The sequence below is a fragment of the Amphibalanus amphitrite genome, unplaced genomic scaffold (assembly GCF_019059575.1).
Source record: "Amphibalanus amphitrite isolate SeventyFive unplaced genomic scaffold, NRLGWU_Aamphi_draft 000326F_arrow, whole genome shotgun sequence".
NCBI classification, from domain to species: domain Eukaryota; kingdom Metazoa; phylum Arthropoda; class Thecostraca; order Balanomorpha; family Balanidae; genus Amphibalanus; species Amphibalanus amphitrite.
Genome location: NW_024881821.1, coordinates 517,079 through 539,777, shown reverse-complemented (window position 1 = coordinate 539,777; position 22,699 = coordinate 517,079). Strand labels below are relative to the sequence as shown.

The window sequence follows — 22,699 nt, the reverse complement described above, 5'->3', positions numbered from 1 at the left end:
TCTTCCAGAAAATCACCTCCATCTGTCTTTTCGACACGCTGGTATGAGGTGAACCAACGGACCAGGCCAACCGATGGACTGTTTTGTCTTCGTTAGTCTGAACGTTTGCCCGCGATTTGTGTGTGCGACCGTGTTGGTAAGACGGCGCTAGTGTGTATTCAGCGCTCATTGGTCACAGTTGGTGACGGGTGGTGGGTTTACTAATGGTTCCCGTGTGGACGGGTGGGGCGTCCACTAATGGTTCCCATGTGGACGGGCTGTGGACGCGGTGGAAACAGAAGTAGCAGCGGCGGCAACTGAATCACCAGTAGCAGGCGGCAGCAGCAGCTCAGCTGAGATCGGCTGCAGCTTTTCTGTCAGTGACCTCTACGAAAGCTAATGATGAGGTCGAGGCATATCGATACCATCCGCTGCTTCGGATATTGATGCTATTGATTTTGACTGGTGTTATTCATGAAACATAGGAATCCATAATCATGTTTCCTCGCTTTACGCATGCTGAACCTTTACGCGAATCGCACGCATATCCTGCAACACTTGACTGTATAGTGTATAATTCACATCTAATTAGTGGACACTAGGGTGACCCGCGTGCTCCGCAACGCGAAAAGGGATATTTTCGATCGGCGGGTGTTCGGTTGTTCTTGTGTCGGTTGGGTTATCTATCCATTTCGGTCGATTGCTTTTTGACGGCTAAGCGTTTTGGTTTGTGGAAAAAATATCCACCGCATCGAGGTGCCCGTGTCTGATAAGCATGCTTTCCACTTCAGAATCTGTCAAATGTGCTTTATAATTGAGGTGCGTAGTTTCAAGACAAATGAAAGGCGTAGATAATTTTCGCTAAAAATCGTTTTGCAGAGGTTTAAAACATTTATATTTTTAAGAATACTGTTGCTTGTCATGCAAACGTGATGATTGGATCTTGGAGAGAATTGAATGCTCTTTCTAATGATAGCATTTTCAATTGTCAAGCGTATCAGGTTAAGCAGCAAATCCCGTGTAACTTTTTAGTGGCACATTATGGACAAATACCATTTAATTCAGCGATTTTTTCCACATTGTTTTTGATCAATTAGCTGTTCACAATTTTTCCATGAGAGGCGGTACATTTCTCTTGCCAATTGACGTTGTTTCAACTCTCTCAGTCTGATGGTCACGGGAAAATAAAATAAAATTCAAAATCCTTTTAAAATGGCACTTTTTGAAATGAAATTGCCCTCACACTTGCACGTGGCGCGTGCCACCCCTGCACCGCACACTATTCGATTGCCCGTTCGATTCTCTACACGATGCTGTTTTCCCCGTGCCGATCGGGCGCACGGCTACCGAGATATTGCACGGGGAACGGACCCGTGTCGGGCAAATTTAGCCATTTTCGCCCGTTTTTGCCAGCCGATTTATACATGTAAAGTCTATGACGCGAATTTGCACTTTTTGGGCACGCGCCACGCGCTCGCTATCGATCCGATCTAGCCGAGACCGCTCAAAGGCACGTTGTCCATCCTTGTTCTATAACTTGCGCAAATTTCAGCGCGGTAGGTGCAACGGTGTGATCTGTAACCCGCGCTACGTAGCACCATGTCGCGACCTCGGTTACAGAAACTACGTCACCTCAAATAGTAATATAGATTTATTCTTGAGCGTCTTACTGGAATTTGGATAAACCAGCCAGAAATACAAATCTCTGCTTGCGTCGACTGATAGCCGATAAAACATATAAGGAAACCACAGATCATCATCCCGCAAGTGATAACCATTAGCCTGAACGGTGATCAGTGGTCCCTAACATCAGCTCGGTATGGTCCAGTTCGAATCGGAGTCCCCACCAGCTCCAGCCGCGGATCAAACGCCACGTGCGCGCCACAAATGGTCATCCTGGGAACTGCGGCCAAAGTGGTCACCACAGCGCGCCGAAATCGCCTCCAAATAAGTGTGAAGCCACTGCTACAGTTTCCATGGGAAGCTGTGGACGCTACTGGGTGAATAAACTCGACAACTGTGACAGCGGAAATGTCTGAGCTGTGAGATTTGTCTATGAGTGGGTGCTGTGGCTATTATTTTCCAGAATTACTAAGTAGGTTTAGATCAATCACTGAACAATCCATTTATGCACAGAGCTGCTGTTGACTGAACACTGAACTGTGAACCAGGAGTCTTTTTATGACTATGAAATGATGACCACTGATCTGATGGCATAATTTTACGTATATTAATTGTTACTGGTTAATTGTTAATTGTTACTGGTGCAAGATAATGGTCTTCTTGTCGCCTCCCCCCGCCCCCACCCCACCCCTCCCTCGACAAGCACGCCGGTGCCGTACAAGTGGAAAGTCATAGCTTACCAGTTAGCAGCCGTCTCCTCCCGTCCACGGTCCACCCCGCGGCCCCACGCCTTCCCACTACCGTGGGACTCAGCCACCAATCGGGGCGTCGCCCACCGCGCCAGCTGACTCGGCGACGTTTTCGGCGCACCTGTCCCAGATCACTTTCCGTGTGCCGATTTCGACTCGTCTGCTCCGATTTTGGCACCTAGCGGCCCGCCCGCCGGCGCCGGGTTGGCTCGAATGTGTGGCGGCGGACCATGTGTGAGGGTAGTTGCGGTTAGGTGTAGTTTCTTCGGTGGTGGATGGAATGATTTAGAGGCCTGGATTCATGTCACGTCAATTGTCGCTAAACACAGTCTACAAGCGTGGCTTGGCTTATGGTTATGCGTCAATTTCAGTTATTTTCATGAAGGAAAAATGGATCTTTTGTGGGATACCGCTGCTTGCTACTGATATTGTTTTTGTTTGTTTCAACTGATTCCAAGCTCAGTTAATGCAACAGATACTGCTTGAGGCTGTCGGTGTGCCCTCAGCCCGTAGGCTTTGTCCACGTGAGCCAATGGATTACCATGGGAAGTGGAGGAATATTGAGAGAACCACTAAAACCCGCTGACATCGCTCGGTTCCCTGGCCAATAGCTCTGCAAGAGTTGGACGCAACTGCATGTGGCCTTCTCATTGCTGGATAGAGAAGAAAATGACTGCCTATAAAATGAACGCTTATTTATGACGTTATCTGTTGGATGTGTGATTTGTGATGGGCTGACAGTATGTCTGTCTTGTTTCAGAATATCTTGGACAAGTTTAACCCGAGTGCCAGGCAGCTAATCGCTGCGGGAAAGGCGTATCTCAAAGCTCTGCATGGTGAGTACCTACCCAAAGTGGTTGAAATCCTCGACGGAGTCAATGCTGCACTATTTATCAGCTGATTTATTAGTTAGGCCCACGCATGCGTTAGTGGATGCCTACCTGTCATTCATCATTTGCGCTAGATATCTTATCAATGAATCTGCCAAACTGAAGTCGCATTGTTCTCAGCAGCGACCGGAAATATTCGCATTGTGCAATATGTGCATGCATGAGACAGAGCACTTGCTGTCGCTGGTTTGCCAATCTTTTAATGCTCCTTCATTTTGATCAATATGATGCCTCCCCTTTGTTTTATGGCCATTTTCTGGGTGGCAGTAACCATAGTGCGCCGTGTGTCTGGCAATACGTGCGCATATCGCGCCTAGGAATAGGGGAAACCGCCATTATGGGCCGACGTTTGATGGATGTGGGCGGGGTACGTGAGATCCGAGCGATCTGCTAAATCTCCCGCGCAATCTGCGAGAAAGAGAGAGAGAGAGAGAGAGAGAGAGAGAGATAGAGAGAGAGAGAGAGAGAGAGAGAGAGAGAGAGAGAGAGAGAGAGAGAGAGAGAGAGAGAGAGAGAGAGAGAGAGAAAGAGAGAAAGAGAGAGACCCCTATATGTGGATGTTGGCGCCTCCAGTACACTTCAAAAAAGGCTGGGGAACCTGCGACAGATATTAGAGTGTATCCTGACAGCAGAAGGGCTGCGCATTTGTTGAGTTAAGATCTAAAAGATTTATTTTCACCAATCACGCAATTCACAAGTTTCCGTATAGGGTTTCGCTTTCATTTTGTGATTCGTCTGGTCATTGGAATTAATCGAGAGCTGGGTGTAGCGAAAACTTCTGCTGAGTGACCAGACCGATTCAAATGCAAGTCACCTGCAATTCCTATGCAAGTCAGCAGGTCATATTGTGTGGTCAGATGACCGGGCTGATAGATGAGCACCTGTCGCCAGTAGTGATACGCTTCACTTCTGCTACTGGTGTACGTCTGTGTGTGTTTGTGCGGCGACCTGGATCGAAATGGCCAAGTTTCACGTTTATTAGGTGCTTAGAATGCTCAGCTGTGGCTTTTAGCTTCGTGCGAATGGTTCAATTATTGCATCTTACTTCTTCCTTTCGCGCTAGTTATTTTTATGCTGATTTTCTTTGCCAGATAGTAGGATTATTACCTTTTCTATCTAGCTTTAGGGCTATACCCACGAAAGACAAACAGTGAATTTAGTTTCCCTTTTATCTTCTTGACTTTTTGCTGCGCTTTTCCCTCGTCGAATGCTTAAAAGCCTTAATGAGGCACTGAATGCCTGCAAAAGATATATGAATAGCTCATCGCTTCAGCTGCCCCAACTGTTAGCAGACAGATCTCTCGCTTTCTCTTTCGTTTCCCTCTTTAGCCTGCTGCCAGTCAGCCAATCAAACAGTCGGAATGGCTGTGACGTCAGCGCGGGTCGACACACATTTCACGCACGATTGGCCCGAGTTTGACTGAAATTTGACGGATCGCTGGCCGGTGTCATTTAACCACGGGGCTTCCGCTCAGCGTTACAAATTAATTACCTAGTTGGCGTTTGACTTCACGGCGTTTGTTGGCCCACAAAAGACGTTGATTGGCTAGCCAGCTGACCTTGGTTGGGCTTTGATCGGTGAGTGATCGGCTGATCGCGCGGTAAAAGATAATATGAACGGCTGCAGGCTCCATGATTAAGCCAGACTTAACCCTCGCCCGTAAACGGCGATCTGCCACCTTCGCCCATGCAGGGGGGGTGGGTTAGTGCGACCCCCCCTTGGCGTTTGAAAACGGAGCGTCGTAGAGCTTAGCGAAAATCACCAACGGATTGCTCTCGCCGAGATCTCGCGATTGGTGGTATATTTTTTGGTCCTAGGTCAACATTTGACCTACTTTTGACCGGTCAAAGGTCAAATTTTCGGAAAAATAGACTTTTTTCAACTTTCCGCGGCGATTGCGGCAAAACGGTGGGAGATATCGACTTGAAATCACTATCGTGTTCCTTGATTAATTCTCTATCGTTTGGTATGTATTTCGTTTCCCTAGCTCTAAAAATGGCGCGTTGGGAGCGCCGGAAGTCGGCAAGGTCACAGTCGGCGGCAGAAATTCGAAAAATAAAAATTTAAATTTTTGAAATCTGATTGTATTTTTGGATTTGGGAGGTCCATTTTCTCCCTATAGAAGCTAATATTGCTGCATATTCCCATTGAGGTGACAAGAATTAGCAAAATAGTGGTTTGGGCGCTTTTCAAAAATAGTACCGGACGCTGTTCCTCTTGTGACGTCATAGCTCCGTGACCTGACCTGACCCGGTCAAGTTTCTTATACCATATGATAGCCAATACTTGCCCCAACATGCATGGGAAGTTTCATCACGATCCATCAACCGATGTCCGTACCACCGGCAGGAAACCTCGGGCGTTGGCACTCAGTTTGTGAAAATCCGCCCGGAGGCTGTTCCCTTTGTGACGTCATAACTCCGTGACCTGACATGACCCGGTCAAATTTTTTTGTCAAAAGATGCGCAAGGTTTGCCCCATAAGGTACCCAAAATTTGGCGGCGCTGCGCGCCGCCGTTTTTGCACTATTTCCGAAAAACCTCAGAGGGGGGGGGGTTGCACCAACCCCCCCCCCTACATGGGCGAGGGTTAAGCCGCCAGGTTTTTTTGGAAGCTGTAGAAATCTGCAGACGTTTTCCCAATCTGCGAATCGTCCAGGGCATTTTTCTGTCCTATTATTATTCGGGATGCTGCTTTGATTCAACCACATCAATTTCAGTTTATGCCGTAAATTAGCTTTACTCGCGCTAATGGGCGACCTTTCTTTCCGCTACTGAACCTCGCCTCTTTTAGACCGGACCGCACTGGACCAGTTGGTCCCCGTGGAACGTGACCTCTGCTGCCTTCAAGCTCTACAGTGCCCTAACGTGCTGCTATGTTGCAACATTCATCCAACAATAGAAGCACTATCGTCCCATCACAGCGTCGTTCTTCTTCGGGTGTCGTGCCCCAGGGGCATCTCTGTGGCATCTTGACATTCTACTGACCTTGACTTTTGTGTCGAGTAGCTTGTTTGAGCTCAGGGAGAAGAGAGTAGATCGCTTGGCGACCTAGATGCTGCCCATCCCAGGCTTTACTGCCTTGCCGAGACTGCTCTGCTGATTGACGAGTGCTTCTCTTGGCGCATTTTTGGCGTTAGCGCGTGGTATTCAGAAGCGATAATTGTTCACTTATGGGCATGTCTGACACTGCGAAGAAATGTCAGGCCATCTCTAAAACACATGTCATCTAAAATATTCAATGCGACCAATTGTGGCCATTTACTGACACTTACAACAGTTCCTTCGAAACGAAGCAACGAAGTCTCAACTCTCATATGATTTACGAAAACTAAGCATTGCTGACGGACTCATTTTACTTTGCGTGCTCAACTATGCTCTATTATAGGGCCTTCCTGTGTTCGGTCGTCCTCGCTGCCTTGCGTGCCCTCTCACATAACTCCATCCGCCGCCCTTGGCTGTGCGTACGCGGATGTGCAGCTAATGACCCAATGGGAATGGGCGTCTGGGCGTGCCCATTTGGTGTCAAAGGGCGTCCCCGCCCTCTTTGTCACAGTTCGCTCACTTCCGTGATGGGAGGACTGTGCCCTTGTTCGCTTTGACTGAGGCTAGCTGCTTGCGGGCATAATTGCTGTCATCTTGCAACTTCTGTATAGGAATAGGACTGCGACACTATTGCGACTAAGGACCTCGGAGGGTGTCTAATTTGATGGCGATACCTCTCCACTTCTGCGGCCGCTGAGCTGTCTATGAGCCCATGACCAATTTTTCCAAAAAAATTTGAACTTCGCTGCTAGAGTCATTTTCGGTCGCCGTAAATTTGCCCATGTCTCTGACTGCGAAAAAAGCTCGGGTGGTTGTCCCCGCGTCATATGGCTGATTACCAAACCCTTGTTATCGCCCACAAAGCCATTCAGCGCGGCGAACCCGAGGAATTGGCAACCATGTTCGTCACAAACAGCGCTGTCCGGGAGAGACACTCCAGGCAAGACCACCTCTTTCACCTTCCGCGACCACGGCTGGAAACGGGTAGGCGGCGGTTCGGCTATCGAGCCGCTGCTCTACTCAACAGTCTCCCAACTCAGCTGTCGCAGCTGTCTCCCGCCCCCTTTGCCCGATCTGTTAAAGCCGCGATAGTGGACGGGGCATCAACTGATCGTCGCTGACCAACAGAGAGTTGTATATACCTGTGGTACTACGAAAGTGTCTCTGTCCGTGCTTTGACGTGAGTGAATGTGTGAATGCTGTGAATGTTTAGATTAGTAACCGCGGATACGGATTCTGAGCAGTAATCGCCACGCACTTTCAGAATGTGGATCGCTCATGATTGTTCAATACAATACAATACAATACAATGACTCGCCCCTTCTTTGCCATGCATACTGATTGAATCACCCGTCCGCTTTTCCTATCGAGGAGCGTTTCTCTGGCCCGTTTTCAGTGACGCGACTGGGCTTGGCGAGTCTGGTGGAAGCTATGCAAAGGCTGGTAGTGCAGTACTTGAAGGCAGAGACATGATTCTTGAGCTTTGATGTTTGGCTCGACAATGGCATTTCATCACGTTTCATGTAAGAGGCCTTGATGTAAGATGTCACTTTAAATGTGGACTTTACTGTCATAGGGTTCCATTTCCTTTGTGGATTAAGCAAATAAAAAATATGTAGTAAGAAAGCTTTTAATTAAAAATTTCAGTCACTTGTACCTAATTTAAAAGTTGTCACGATCCAGCCACTATATCCATGTCAGTCGTTGTTCTACCCAGCCAGTTCTGTGATATTTAGTGGAAGAGGATAACCTTTTTATGAAATATTATATCACGTCTTACGTTTAAAATTCTTGAGCCAGGTTTCCACAGACACTTTCAATTACACCTCATCAGGAACCCAAACGCCTGTCGAATAGAAACGGCCCGTTTAGTGGCTCTCGTGTGTGGGGTCCTCTGGGATTTGAGAGAGCGCCCAATAGGGTGGGAGCGAGGGGATGTTATTCTCCCTTCACTGGCTGGCTGACGCGGATCTAAATCCTAGCGGAGAATAGCCACTGCAGCTCATCATAGGGGCAGAGGATGCTGGGCGTCTTTTGGAGTGAATGAATAAATTCCGGGAGTTTGGAATCTTTTATAAACTTGCTCTCAGAAACTTGATTAAATCTCTGAAGTTCGCTCATGATTAAGAGGAGAGAAGAAATGCTCTCAATAGAAATACGCGTATGCCACCTGAGGCCGACTATGCATCAATATCAAGATGATCTTCCAACCTCTTCTTCCCTACGTCCTCCCCCTCTCTTCTTCTTTTCTCCTCTTCTATCGATTTTTTTATGTTCATCCCCTCTCTGTCCCCTTCCCTCCTCCTCTTCCTCTCTCTCTCTCTCTCTCTCTCTCTCTCTCTCTCTCTCTCTCTCTCTCTCTCTCTCTCTCTCTCTCTCTCTCTCTCTCTCTCTCTCTCTCTCTCTCTATCTCTCTCTCTCTCTCTCTTACTCACTCACTCTCTCTTTCTCTCTCTTTCTCTCTCTCTCTCTCCCTCTCCCTCTCCCCATCCAACGCCACAGACTATGGATACAGATACGCCATTTGTGGTCGGCGTACACCCTTGGGTGCTGTCTCAGCTCAGCTTGTGAGTGCCGTTTTGTGGATGTTTTCTTGCCGATAACGAGCACAAAACGAGTGTTTTCATGAGAGAGTGCTGACGGAAGGGTGTCAATAGTGCGGGTGTTTAGAAAGTCATCGATACCGTGTGGTCCTTTTCGTTTTTAAAACCGCATTGTGGATGAGTGGGGTAGTTGATGATATTTTCCATGCGTCATGGTTTGACTGAATGTCATCCTGTTTACTGGCTTCATGGTTTGACTAAACTGAACACGTCAACAATTCCTTGCATTCATACGCTTCCTTTATCAGTCAGTGCCCACTCCAAACAGAAAGTGGAAGAGCCTTGACTAGTCTTCAACGATGGATGGCTTAAAATCACGAAGTGCCAGGTGGAGCAAAATCATAACCACTTGTCAGTAGCTGATGGAGGCGGAGGAAATCAAACATTGGAAACTCAGAGTTTCCTCTGAGTTTCCAATGTTTGAACTTCGCTAGGAAACTCCAATGGAACCGCGGACATTCCTAGCGCGTTGTTGATATTCGACTACAAAACTGCAATGCTGTTTATAGGGGAAATGCCTACCGTTGGTATCTCCGCTCTCTTGTGTTTTCCTTGTGCTGGTCGACGACCTGTTGCATTCTCTCGGATTGAACGTTTCAGCAGTTTCCTTGGAGCATGACGAGATGAAAGGAGAATCATGAAGTGCAGCTGACACGGTGAATCACGAGGATTTGTTGGAATTCGTGCTGCCTCTGATCTCATGTCAGCTGCCTCCGTGCCTCTGACTGAAGAGTCAAGAGATAACACGCTGCACAGCAGATGCTGCTTCACAGCTTAGATATCAAAATGAAACGTTCCGGCATTCATTTTGTGCTTGACGAGATGTAATATCACATGGCTTTGAATTTTGACCTACCGGTGCAGATGTGCTATGAAGTTTTAATCGGTGATGCGGCATTATCTCTGGTGGTTATTGCCACAAATGACTGTCAAATATTCTGGTAAAAGCTATCGCATGCCACCCGATGAGATGTGAGCACAAGAGCATTCAGTACTCATTAAATGGGTAAGGTTCACTCATCGAGCTAAGGCGTCTTTTCTCAGTGAATTAGGATACATGATTCCCTGCTGCCTACATAATCTTCCGATCTTACGATGCCGATTTCATCACATTTCACCCCAGACTTGTCAGTCGCATCTCAAGTGCCCCTCACCTCGTCAAAATTCCAAATTCCAGCCCTCTTGTAAAACACCTGACCTCGGTCTAGATGGCCTGTTGGTCTCTGGAGTCACCACAAGCGCTACCCCGCTCGCCATGTTCCCTTGACCTGCGCGCGCCCCACCCGGGTCGACCTTTGACCTGCGCACACCACAGTTTCTCCTGCGCAATCGGGGGGATGTCGGAAAGTGAAACGCGGTACATGTCTGACACAAAGGTCGCATCGTGGTGGCGGCTGGAGAAGCTAATGATCCGAAATTACTGACGCCGGGATGATGCGGAATTACAAATCGGAGATTACGGGAGGATTTTTAGATGTGGACATCGGAAACGTTTACAGCGTGGGAAACGAACGTTTATTATAGATTTGTTATCTACGGCTGGGATGTCAGGTTTCCTTCGTAGAATTTGAGGGCGTAACTTAGTAGTTAAGACGAGTTTCATACGGAGAGATGCAATTACATCAAGCTCACAAAACTGTGTAATTAATCTCACCGTGTGGAGAAAACTTTGACAACTTGCGGACTACGTCGGAAAATCACCTGGCTGTAAAAAGTTTACATTCCTCGTCCAGCAATCTGCATAAAGTCGAAAAGCCAGGCAATATTGCAGCATCGGTAAAAAGTAAGAACACTTATTATTACAGGCTTGATTGGAACGCTTGATAAAAGGATAACAATTAAATCCCCCTAAAAAGATTCGCTTTTAACATCGTTAGGTCTCGCGCCATACTGCAACGCCTAAAGCCAATGCTGTCGCCCATCGGGCCGAAAATTAATGTCTATTTTCTCCCTTGTCGGAAAGTGACGAGCAACATGAATACATTCCTGGACAAAGTGTATAGGCTGTGCCTCTTTGTACGAGTGCTTCTTTTCTGTTTCTGCCAAAATTAAAAAAGCGCGCTCTATCAACACAAGAAAGAGAACTTATGTGTTTTGAAACTGCGACGATTGAACCCGTATTTGTGTGAATAGATCGCGAGTAAACGGCAGCTGCCACATATTTTCGCTTTCTCCAACAACTTCTGACCTAATCGACTCGATCTGTCGTGTATGTCACCGGAAGAGTCTATTCCACGTGCCGGAGACGACGGGGAAGGGATGAGACGAGAGCGAAAGGAGGAAGGGTGGGAGCGAGATGAGGCGATAGGAACGATAGGAAGGCACAGTGATAGTGAGAGTGAGAGTGAGAGATAGACGGAAGCCAATGATACGGATGACCGAGCAGAAATGGCGTAATTAGTGACACAATACAAGCAGAGTTAGATACGCCACACAGAGGCAGAAGTAGGGTGCAGAAATGTTAGAAGTAGGCGAACATCACAGAAACAGCAGACCTAGTTGAACGGGAAAGAGAGCAGAATGTATCATTCAGTGAAGAGACGACAGATTATGTCACACAGCACATGCAGAGGTATGTCACATTGCATGAATATCATGGACTTAGCTGCACTGCGCATTTCTTTACAATCAACCGAATTGCAGAGAAAAGGCAGTTTGCCATACCACTTAGATACGGCAGAATTAACCCTACCGCTCGTATGGAAAGCAAGCACATTAGCTCAATCGCGCAGTCGGCACATGTATCCGCAGCTCGCATAGAAAACCTGATTATTTAGATTATTAGTTCCACCGCGTGGAGAAAACAGAGCAGGCCACACCGCGGAAACGAAACAAACAGTTCACCACACTCGCGCGATGAATGTAGAAAAAGGTGCGACTGTGATTGAGTGTTGCGCCACTATGTGAGAGCATTGATTGAGAGGGTCTCTAAATCGTGGAGGGAGCGCCTCTTGGAGTGTCTTGTGTGGGATGTGCGTTACTGAGTGAGTTTTGTTTGCACCCACGCGGTGACCTAGATGGGAGGGCCGAATCAGGGCACAGGACGGAACAAGATGGATGTGTTCAGGTCGGGCATACCAATGAAGAGATGTCGACTTTGTTAGTGAACTGGTAAAAAACTAAAAAGTGTTTCATTGGGAATGGTGTGATAAATCTGTCAGAGATTTCTAGTACCTAACACATTTTGCCTTAAGCGCAAAGAAAAAATGTCTAATGCCTGAAAAAAATAGGTTCCTGCTCACTGGCGCCACTAGAACTAGTACATCATCAGTATGAGTTTGAATATTGCATATTCCAAGACTTCTTATTAAATTGCTGACTTTTTAGCAAACATTTGAAGCACATATCTGCAACCTGCATGTCACGTTATGTTATGCTTTCCGGCCTCACTTTATGTCCAGTGTCCACGTCACGATAAATATGACGGTATATTCTACTGCCGCATCTTCCGACCAAAATATCCTATGCTGCATCATGTTGACCATTCAGCAAATGTCCATCGTTTACCCTCCCTCTCCTCCAATCCCTAACCCATCCTGCCGGTGGCACTGCACGTTGCAAGTTTCACATCACCTTTAACCTCGCTCATATACCCAACCAGCTGGCGAGCGGTCATGCATGTTCGTAAGTCACAGCGCGGTGAAAGGATTCGCCCAACGCCTGAGGCTAGGCAGGCGTCCGCTGCAGCGACTGCCAGCCCGACACCGGACGTAAAACTTTCTTTTTGCCAAGGGGAGATGGATGGGAGTTCAACGGGGACTGTAACGGGGACGTGACTGATTCGTGATTCGTGAGCGATTGGGGTGGTTGTGTTGGAAATGGAACTAGCCACACTGTGGATTATTATCCAGACTTCTGCTCCAAAATTAGATGTATCAAGCTTGAAATGAGAAGTTAAACTTTCACCTTAGTATCCAAGGTTCACTTTGTTTAATGTTATTTAGCCAATCGCCAAGGATGGTGACGCCCAATCAATGACCAAGTGGAACATAAAAAACGAAGTATATCGAGACATGTCACGATCAAAAACAGATCAATCAAACCAGACGGATCAGTAACCATTGACCTATATCGACCAAGTCCGTACTCGCTGCTGTAAGCTGTTACTTCCAATGAGCGCTTCGATTAGATGTCACTAAAGGTCAAACGCTCTAAAAGCAATAGCGACAACACAAGCCAGTGACTCTCGGCCATTTAGAGACATGAAAGTTGCTGTCTAAGAATAGCCCGATCAAGTTAGGCTTGTGATCAACGTGCTACCTGAATTGGCTCATCATTCCATCACTCGTTTGGTTTGTCGTATCGGTTCAATCCGTTCACCAGAAATAGTTAATATCCCATAGGTAAGTAGACTCACCAGTACGTCGATTCGTTGGCTCATGGGACCATCAGTCCGACAATTCATTGGTTCATCAGATCATTGGTTCATCAGTCCCGTGGTCCTACGGTCTGTCTGATCATCAGCTGATCAGCGAGGACCTTCCTCGGTTCAGCGGTCCGAGAATATTCGATTTCTCGTCGCTCGATTCTAATCTGGTGGCGCCGTGGGGAGCACAGTCGAGCCGACCCGGTTGTCTAGCTAAAAGTGTGCCCGCCTGGATTGTCCCCAAAGCCATCGATCAGGTCGCCCTGTAGCTGACCCACTGTCGCGAGCGCCGGCGTGGTGACCCGAGTGACCGTGAGTGACCCCTGACCTCTAGAGTTCAGTTCGAGGCAGCAGACAGGAGTCGAGTACAATGCTATATCTGGGCTTCTCAGGCTAATGGTAAAAACCACGGATGGTAATAGGATATTTATGTGTTTCGGGAACAGGATGCGTGTTACTTATGAAAATTGTGGTATTATTTGGACCAATTTCGCTGTATTCAGGGCTATGCAAAATAAGCCACGTAAATCCTATATTTTTCTTGATCGCATTATTTTCGTAAGTTTTTGTTGCCGTGGTTGTTGTTTTAATGAGAAATAGTATGACTGTTAATGTCAAATCTTTTTACACACTTAAAACATAATTTTACAAGCTTTTTTAGCAGGTAAGTTTGGTTGGATAAAATTCCCAAATACACATATAATCCTTCAAGATGAGGTCAAACATCTGCAACCGACTTATTGTATCCCAGTATATACCATCGCCTGCCAGAAGAGAAACCCCATGTAGCCCATGTCTAAGCCTCCCTAACAGGATAGCACTAAACCTTTCCACGCGAGCCACCCCTGGACCTCCGGAGCAGGGCCTTTGGCGGACTGTGACCTACTTTCCGGCACCTCGGCGGCGGTCAGCTGACCGTGGTAGGATGACCCCGTGCCGGAAGGGTCAACGGGGCGGGCCGGTGGGCCGTCCCCTCCACCTTCGGGTGTGGGAATTCGCGTCCTCGTTGGAATTGTAAAAACACACCGGAGTTGAAGGTGGGTGAATTATGGCGACATTTGTATTTTTTTAATAGATAAAATGGGAAAGTGCTTGTGCACAAGCTGATTGTAGAGATATGGACAAAGTGTGCTTGGATAGACAAACAGATTCATGGTGTCCAACGGGTTTAAATTTTAGCGTAGCTCAGTTAAGGCCTTTTCTATTTTTGCAACCACTTTGGAGTGTGGTAGCTAGTTAAGCTCCATCATCTCTTCCAGGATGAATGCCTCCGTCTCATTCAATTTAAACCCACCCCTCTAATGAGATTTATATGCAAATTTGGCCGGAAGCTCGCCTCCATTTAACCCCAGTGGACAAAGAGGGCCAACCGAGGCGCGAGTGTAAGATCGGGAGAAGCTGGACCAGATTTAGAGAGTTGGGACGATAGTTGGAGCGTTCAGCGATGACGATCTAAGTGGCCACGTTTCTGCCGCTGGCTACGACTGGTGAGCCTGTTCCGAAGAAGCACTGCTGATTAGTTGAGGGAAAAGTCACCGGGTGGTGGGCGTTATCTCCACAAAGCAGCGGCTCCAATGAGATTTTCAGAGCGTTCTCAGCCGCCGGCCTCGTTGGATTCCCTAGAGATGATTAACTGCTGGTGGCTTGGAAATATTTTTGGAAATTAACTCGTGAATGCTGTCATAAATTATGAAGACTAGACGGCATGTTTTGCGCTATAACTGTACGTTTTGATTAAATTGGTTTTACGGATGCATTATGCTGGGTTAAAAATCGTTGATTTGTATTATTTGGATCCCTACCCATACCCTACCCTACCCATACCCCACCCTGCCCATACCCTACTCTGCCCATACACTGCTCATATCCTCCACATACTCTACCCTACCCTACTCATACCCTACTCATACTCGATTGAAGCTGTGTACCAAATTTGAGCGCAATTGGCCCAGCCGTTCCTTAGATATAGGGCCGACCCCTCACGTGCGCACGTTCAGTCGGTCCACCGCACCTGTATCACATGACCATGCATCGCCTGGTGGGTGCCCTGCCCACCCACAGTTCAATTTTCAGCACAATCGGCCCAGTAGTGGCTGAGTTGTTGCAAGAATAAATTTACTTTATTTACTGGCGAATCCCCTTAGCGAGCGGTGCCCTGCGCCGGTGTTCGTTGTCAAAGTTCAATGACCTGCCGGCTCTGCTGCTTTTCGTTCAGTTTTGGCAGCGAAGAAAATGAGCCAAGAGCACGTGCTCCCCGCTCGGCGCCAGCCGCGGCCCGTCATGCGAGAGAGATTCACAAGCTGACGGCGCACCCCTGGACCAATCAGCCCCAAATTTTAATACAAAGGCCGCCCACGCCCACAGATTGGGCATGCCAAATTTCACGTCGCTACGCGGCGCCTTTCAGGCGCAATAAGACACATAAGACATGACACACGGATGGATGGAGAACGCACGGACGACTTATAAATCATAATATAGAAAACTGGCCCACTGCACGTGCGCACGCGCTAACTGAGACTAGATGACTTGTGCCAGCCACCCTTCTAAATTGTTCCTAACGGTGTACAAAATTTGAGCGAAATCGGCCCAGCCGTTCTTGAGATGTATAAGTGGACCCCTTACGTGCGCACGTGCAATCGATCCACCCTACCTGTCACACATGACCATGCATCGCCAGATGAGTGCCCCCTCCACCCACAGTCCAAGTTTCAGCGCAATCGGCCCAGTAGTAGCTGAGTTATTCCTAGTACAATAATGTGCTGTTTACTGGTGAGCGCTTATTTTCAGTGTTTGGAATTCCCCTTTGCGGGCGGTGCATTGCAGCCCATGTTTTGATAGCTATTGCCAAAAGTTGTATGACCTGCCGGCCATAAGCAATCGATCGGATTTTGTCGAAAAATACCTGTAACGTTAACAAAACACGGTCGCATGCTTGAGTCATTTTCACAAAAGTTCATTGACTTTTCGATAATATTTTGGGTGGATATTGGTCAGAAAAGAATGCTCTTTCCAAATATGTAGGTTTCATAGCGATTGATCATCGTTTTCAATACGTTTTGGCAGGGACCCGGGAACGATTTTCAAGTTGGGGGGGCGAGCCTAAAATACCTGACAATTGCATATGAAACAGTGGCGTAGCTAGGGGTCTAAGGGGACACGTACCCCCCCCCCCCCCATCATAATAAAAGGGACCCTCGGGTCCGAGGGGCCCTGCGGCGCCATTTGAACACTGAGGGTTAACGATGGCCATATTTCTACTCAGAAGGGCCCCATGGGGCTCGTCAGAGCACCTCATGGGCCCTAAATAGCCACACTAAGATCTCAATAAGGGCCTTACGCCGGAGTCTGAGAGCCTCTTGCGGCTTTTAAGGACACCTCGTTGATCTTCAAAGCCCGTTACTGGCCTCTGAGAGGTCTTACCGGCCTATAAGGGGCCAGTTCTAGGGGCATTTCCCGCCTGTGATGGTCCCACACTTATTTTTCTGAGGGCCCCATAACGGCAACTGTGGGGCCCTCGTCGGCGCCTATGAGGGCCCACACCGGTGTCTCTGAGGGTTTCACACCCCAACTCTGAGTGCCTACTCCAGTACCTATTAAAGCCCTATATCGGCGGCTCTGAGGACCCAACCAACACCTGCTCATCTAAAGGCCACCCACTGGCGACTTTTGAGGGCTCCACATCAGTGACTCTGAGGGCCCCACCCGCGTCTGACAGTACCATGCCGGTCTCTAAGGAACCCACAGGACTTCTGCCGGCGTAAGGACCCCTTGCCGGTCACTGAGACCCCCTGCCGGCTTGTAGAGAGTTCGCGTCAGCAGCTCTAAAGGCCCCACACCCGTCTGTAACGGCTCCACATCAGCGTCTATGAGGATTGAGGACCCACAGCAACGCCTGTAAGGACCCTCATCGGCGCCTCTGAGAGAATCACACTAGCACCTCTGACGCCCACACCGGCACCTGCATGGCGGCCCCACACCAGTGCCTCTAAAGGCCCCTTACCGGCGGCTCTGAGGGCCCTACGCCGGTGATTCTGAGGGTGCTACCGATAACCGAAGGCACCACACAAGCCCTTAGTGTACCGGCCCTCCGAGGGCGCCACGTCAGTGCACTCATTGCCCCACACCTCTCCATCACACCCGGAGCGGGTAAACTGTGTTATACCTATAGCAACGATTTTACCACCGTTGTACGTTATGTATTTCTCAAAGTTGACTCAAGCTGGTGCAGTATAAAATCTGGCCTGCCAAAGTTATGGCCAAGATCAGGCCCAAATCAAAGCGGGATAAATAGCAGATGTTGTCAAATCGATACTGCATCAGCAGAAACCATTCAGATGGCAAGGAAAATGCCGTGTGTTGATCAGTAGCGGCGGAACACCTTCAATTAAGGGGGGGCACTGCCGAATTTTGGTCCCATTCTTTCCATGCAACGCTCATAGGGCTAATGTTAAAATGCCCAAATCAAAGGAGGGGCACGGTGCCCCGGTGCCCTCCCCGTTCCGCCGCCTATGGTGTTGATGTGTAGATGTATAAAGGAAACAAAAAGAAAAGAAGTCCGGAAAAGGGAGCAAAGATCTTTTCTCGCTGCCTCAATGTTGAGGGGGCGCCGCCCCCTCGGCTCCTTAGTTGGGGGGGCAAGCGCCCCCGCTGCCCCCCCTGTTCCCGGGTCTATGCGTTTTGGTGTTGTAAAGGACACCGCGCTCCGCGCGAATAAAATTTTCAAATTAATTTTTCATTATTAAAGAAATGGTACGGATTAGAGATGCCCTTTTTGAACCCGCGAACCCGCTTTCTGCGGGTTTTCAAAACCCGCAGGGTTTTTGGCGGGTTTGAGAAGCAAAACTTGTCGTGTGGCGGGTATTTTGCGGTCAGACTTAAGAACCTATAATTTTTTTTTTTTTTTTTTTTAGATGCAAAACACAATGCCAAGTGCATTTGCTCAGGTTAACAATACAACATTCATCAAAACAACTTTTAAAACAGAACCAAATATAAAAATATATCAAGGAAGCACATTTCAAATGCAAAACTGAAAACAACCAGCAATAGCATCCACAGTCTGGCAATGACCAAACCAGGGTACAAGCAATAAACTACTAAGCATAAATAAATGCTGATGAAAGCATTCCATAAAACATAAAAGACCCTGAAAGCAAACTTATAGGAAGCTGAACTGAAGTCTATGTGCACTGTGCAGTGTGCACTAGATATACATTATGGAAGAACCCAGACTTAAATGAGATGTTGAAAATCAGAGCAAATGCCACATGTTACTTTATTTGCGTCTGGTCGGCATAAAAAAGAGCTATCAGCTAAACAAAATTTGATGCAAATTCATTGATTACCTATCCTACTCTATGTTCTGTTCCACCCTATATTACGAAAATAACACACCAATCACCCTTACAAAAAATCAAAATATAGACTGGCCGGCCCAAACATAACGCAATACAATACTGGCGCACTTCCGACATTCTGACAAGGATGGGCATTTGACTGCGTCAATTTTGGTCTCTGAGGTGAAGGAAAGCTGTCATTGATGACGCAATAATTTTCAATCAGTTTTTCTGTCTTGGTTTTTGAATGCCTCAAAATAGCAGTTATACATGTTACAAAACCACGTAGCTGGTCGCATTTATTTCTTTTGTCTTTTTACGTCCTTATCATTTGTATGCCGACAGATGACCAGCCGGAGAGCATTACCAAGACCATCTATAAAATCATTACATTTAATTTAGTATTTACTGTCTCTTTATTTCTAAACCGGTGATTAACCTCTAAATTGTAAAACTTTAGCTGTTGTGTAAAATAATTTAATCAGAATGGCACATGAATATGCATTATACAACAGTGTTTTCGCAACAAGTTCGACTAACTACGGCCGCAATAATTTAGTCGCTGTAACATTCCTTCATCAGCTGTTGGTGACGCTTCTGACGCATGTTTCCAGAAATGCGTGGTTCATTGGTGGTTAGTTGCAAGGCCATATATGTTATTATAGTTGGTTTTTGCTGGGATTTTGCATGATTTGTTTTATGTGTAGATCGACTGGATACTCATTATTCACTGTGTCACTATTTATTTTTAACTGGAAATCGCATATCTTTTTATATCAACATTCATTTTGATAACAATATCATTCCAGAGGCCTAACATTGAGAGGGAGCCAGAGTGAAATTTTGATCCTCAGCCAATGCTGAAGGGTAAGGTGAGAGAAAGATTTTACTGAACTCTTCAGAAAGGAATTTCAAATGTATTGATGCATTATTCATTTTCCACTATCCAGTGTGCACTTCCTGAGGACTTAGCATAGCAATTTCAAGTCCTTACTATTTGTTTGGCTGTCTTTTTCTGCACAGCAATGAAGCAAGTAAGGTTTATATAGCTCTAGCATTGACTCAGCTGTATTTTTTTCTTGCAAAAGTATGTTTTTAAGATTGCGGGTTTTTTGCGGGTTCGGCTCAGACAAAATCAGCTTGCGGGTAGTTGTGGTTGGGCAAGGGGTAGCTGCGGGGCGGGGCGGGTAATGAAATTGCAAATTTGGGGCATCTCTAGTACGGATCATCACTTTTTATCTGCTATCCTCTGATTACACGTACATTTGCCTGCAAAATGATACAACACCGATTTCATTCCGTCAAGCCGTTTTCCAGCGGCATCGGTTTTCTTCCCACAATGCATGAAATCGGTCATTTTTTCACAACCGGGGGTGCTGTCTTGCACGTGGCGCGTGCTATACTATGAAACCATATCAATACGCTAGGCCCATCTCTCCTCTATCCAGTGGTGGCAACCCCATCTCGCTACGGCAATCTGTCGCCGAGTTTTGGGCCCGGGAAGTGGGCGCCGCAGGCCGGTTTTCGCCCGATCTTCGATTTGACCGTTTCCCGTGTTAACCCTATGGCGCACGCGAGCGCGTGCTGACGGCGCACCCCTGGACCAATCCGTCCCAAATTTTAATACAAAGGCCGCCCACGCCCACAGATTTGGCATGCCAAATTTCACGCCGATACGCGGCGCCTTTCAGGCGCAATAAGACACATAAGACATGACACACGGATGGATGGAGATCGTACAGACAACTTATAAATCATAATATAGACTAGATGGCATGTTTTGCGCTATAACTGTGCGTTTTGATAGATGAGTTTGAGGGGGCATTAGTTTGGGTGTGGGTGCTTGTGATTTTTATTTGTCTTATTTTGTCGGAGTTGGATATTTGTTTGAACGGCATGTTATGCTGGTGCTGGTTGCGGATTGTTAGAGCCTTTCTCATGGTTTGCCTTTATCGAACTCAAACCCACCCTACCCTACCCGAACCTACCCATACCATACCTTACTAATAAGCTACACATAGTTACCCTTCTCGATTAAAGTAACGTACCAAATTTGAGCGCAATCGGCTCAGCCGTTCTTGAGATATAAAACTGGCCCACTGCACGTGCGCACGCGCTAACTGAGACTCTAGATGACTTGTGCCAGCCACCTTTCTAAATTGTCCCCAACAGTGAACAAAATTTGAGCGAAATCGGCCCAGCCGTTCTTGAGATGTAGAAGCAGACCCCTCACGTGCGCACGGGCAATCGATCGACCCTACCTGTCACACATGACCATGCATCGCCAGGTTAGTGCCCTCTCCACCCACAGTCCAAGTTTCAGCGGAATCGGCCCAGTAGTAGTTGAGTTATTCCTAGTACAAAAATGTGCTGTTTACTGGTAGGCGCTTATTTTCAGTGTTTGGAATTCCGCTGTGCGGGCGGTGCATTACAGCCCATGCTTTGATAGCTATTGTGAAAAGTAGAATGACCTGCCTGCCGAAGCCATCGATCGGATTTTGTCGAAAAATACCCGTAACGTTAACAAAACACGCTTGTCTGTTTGAGTCATTTTCACAAAAGTTTATTGACTTTTCGATAATATTTTGGGTGGATATTGGTCAGAAAAGAATGCTCTTTCCGAATATGTAGGTTTCATAGCCATTGATTAGCGTTTTCAATACGTTTTGATGTTGTAAAGGACAACGCGCTCCGTGCGAATCAGATTTTCAAATTAATTTTTCATTATTAAAGAAATGGTACGGATCGTCACTTTTTATTTGCTTTCCTATTATTACACGTACATTTGTCTGCAAAATGATACAACACCGATTTCATTCCGTCAAGCCGTTTTCCAGCGGCATCGGTTTTCTTCCCACAATGCATGAAATCGGTCATTTTTTCACAACCGGGGGTGCTGTCTTGCACGTGGCGCGTGCTATGCTATGAAACTATATCAATACGATAGGCCCATCTCTCCTCTATCCAATGGTGGCCACCCCATCTCCCTGCAGCCTCCCATCGCCGAGTTATAAGCCCGGGAAAGGAGCGCTGCAGGCCCGATTTTCGCCCGATCACGATTTTCGCCGGCCACGTGTTAAGCCTATGGGAGCACCCTTTTGCACGTGCCGACGGCGCACCCCTGGCCCGATCACGCCCAAATTTTAATACAAAGGCCGCCCACGCCCACAGATTCGGCATGCCAAATTTCACGTCGCTACGCGGCGCCTTTCAGGCGCAATAAGACACATAAGACATGACACACGGATGGATGGAGATTGGACGGACGACTTATAAATCATAATATAGACTAGATGGCATGGTTTGCGCTATAACTTTATGTTTTGATTAAATTGGTTTTACGGATGCATTATGCTGGGTTAAAAATCGTTTTATTGGTATTATTTGGGTCCCTAGCCATACCCTACCTGCCCATACCCTACCCTGCCCATGCCCAACTTCTATCCTATCCTACCCATCACCTAACCATACTCTGCCCTGCCCATACCCTGCCCTGCCCATACTCTAACCCTGCCCATACCCTACCCTGCCCATACCCTACCCGGCCCTCATACCCTAGATGGCCAGCTTTCAGTATATTGATCTGAGAGTAAGAATGCTTTGTTGCTGAGTCGATCCCTAACGGTACGCCAGCTCGTTAAAATGTAACATTCGCATCCCTCTCGGCGGTTGCCGGCTGGCCGAATGCTACCTAGGGACGAATTCGGGCGAAAAACCTTGTAGCTGACCAGCCGCGAACCATCCGCCTTCGGATTATGAAACAGGCATCTTATCCACTCGGCCGCGCTGTCAGCGGAAGAGGGGCGAGTATTAGACGAATATAAGGCACACGGTAATATTACCGCGCCCTGGCTGCGTTCAAGCCCGGCCGCCGCTCAACCGGTAAAAATGCGTCGAAAACGGTACAATGATTGCTCTGTTTCTAAGAGCCCTTGATGACTTTTTGAAAATATTTTGGGTGGATATTGATCAGAAAAGAGTGCTCTTTCAATATATTAAGGACTTTTAGCCATAAGTCTACGTTATCAATATATTATGATGTTGTAAAGGTAAGCGTGCCTGTTTCACGTAAAACTCGCAATTTGTAAGCGTTTAATTATAAAGA

General features: G+C 47.3%; 1 protein-coding gene across 1 annotated transcript in view; it reads left to right on the top strand.

Moving 5' to 3' along the window:
- The window catches only part of LOC122388522, an 89,235-nt gene that overhangs the window by 15,008 nt on the left and 51,528 nt on the right, over positions 1-22,699 (top strand). Inside the window, exon 2 of the mRNA XM_043379705.1 lies at positions 3,112-3,187. Within this exon, the coding sequence (XP_043235640.1) occupies positions 3,112-3,187 (76 nt within the window). The remainder of the gene's footprint in view (positions 1-3,111; positions 3,188-22,699) is intronic.